Genomic DNA, 1,143 nt, shown 5'->3' with positions numbered 1-1,143 from the left:
GTATACATACATTTTTAATGAAATTGAAATGTCTTATGGAGCTAGGAGGAGTCTTGGTGTAGAGTTGTAGGTTAAGCACTTGACTGCTAACAGCAGGGTTGGTAGTTCAAACCCACCAGCTGCTCCTTGGAAACCATATACAGGGTTGCTATGAGTCAGAATTGACTCAAAGGCACTGAACACCAACAGTAACAACATGGGGCGAGGACACTGTGAAACGCGTTTTCAGAGCTGGAATAAGGATGTCTGCCCAGGTGACATTACTGAGGTGTCTCCTTGACAGTTTGGGGCCAGTCAGGCCTCCTTGTGACACCTCCCTCCCCACCCCAAACAGAACCGGGCTGTTTTTTAGCAGCCTTTTCCCCATCTGGAAGCTGAGTGAGTGTGCAGGGCTGGGATGGGGAGTGGGTGGGGACAGAACCTGGGATGGGGAGTGGGTGGGGACAGAACCTGTCATCTAGAGCACATGGCACCTACCTTCTGTCCCAGGAGGCCAGGGGGCCCAGAGGAGCCCGCATTCCCCTTCTCACCCTGTGGGAGAAAAACAGCATAACTATTCAGAACCGCTTCTCCAGGATGTCCCTGAAGGCACTGGCCCCACTTGCTTTGGGCTGGTGGGGAGCCCTCCCTGCCCTTCCCTTAGCTGTTCTCAGAAGGGTTCCACATCTTGGGCCACTTCTGAAGTCCCCAAATAGGCATCAATGTCTCCCCTTAACACTCACACCAAGTGAGGAGCACAGATACTAACAACAGCCAACAGCACTGAGCCGCCTTGGGGGCCTCCTGGGGAGAGTGAGCAGTTGAGAATGCCAACAGTTAGGGAAACCCTACCCATAGGGCTTCCTAGCCTGTTGTTGTTGTTGTCAGATGCCATCGAGTCGGAACCGACCCATAGCAACCTCATGCACAGCAGAATGAAACAATGTCCGATCCTGGGCCAACCTCACTACCGCCGCCACACTTGAGTCCATCAATAATGCCACCTGGCCAATCCATCTCGTTAGGGAATTTCCTCTTTTTCTCTGACCCTCCCTCCACCTTACCCAGCATGACATCCTACTCCAGAGACTGTTCCCTCCGGACAATATGTCCAAAGTATGGGAGACGAAGCTTAGCCATCTTGGCCTCCAAGGAGCACTCTGG

The 1,143-nt window shown here is 52.9% G+C and overlaps 1 protein-coding gene across 1 annotated transcript in view; it reads right to left on the bottom strand.

Annotated features, from left to right (window-relative positions):
* Positions 1-1,143, bottom strand: part of COL13A1 (collagen, type XIII, alpha 1) — a 198,700-nt gene that overhangs the window by 59,212 nt on the left and 138,345 nt on the right. The window contains exon 21 of the mRNA XM_006837462.1: positions 478-531. Coding sequence (XP_006837525.1) covers positions 478-531 — 54 coding nt within the window. The remainder of the gene's footprint in view (positions 1-477; positions 532-1,143) is intronic.

Source organism: Chrysochloris asiatica, unplaced genomic scaffold (genome assembly GCF_000296735.1).
Source record: "Chrysochloris asiatica unplaced genomic scaffold, ChrAsi1.0 scaffold00020, whole genome shotgun sequence".
In the NCBI taxonomy this organism is placed as follows: Eukaryota; Metazoa; Chordata; class Mammalia; order Afrosoricida; family Chrysochloridae; genus Chrysochloris; species Chrysochloris asiatica.
This window is presented reverse-complemented; position numbering and strand designations above follow the sequence as displayed.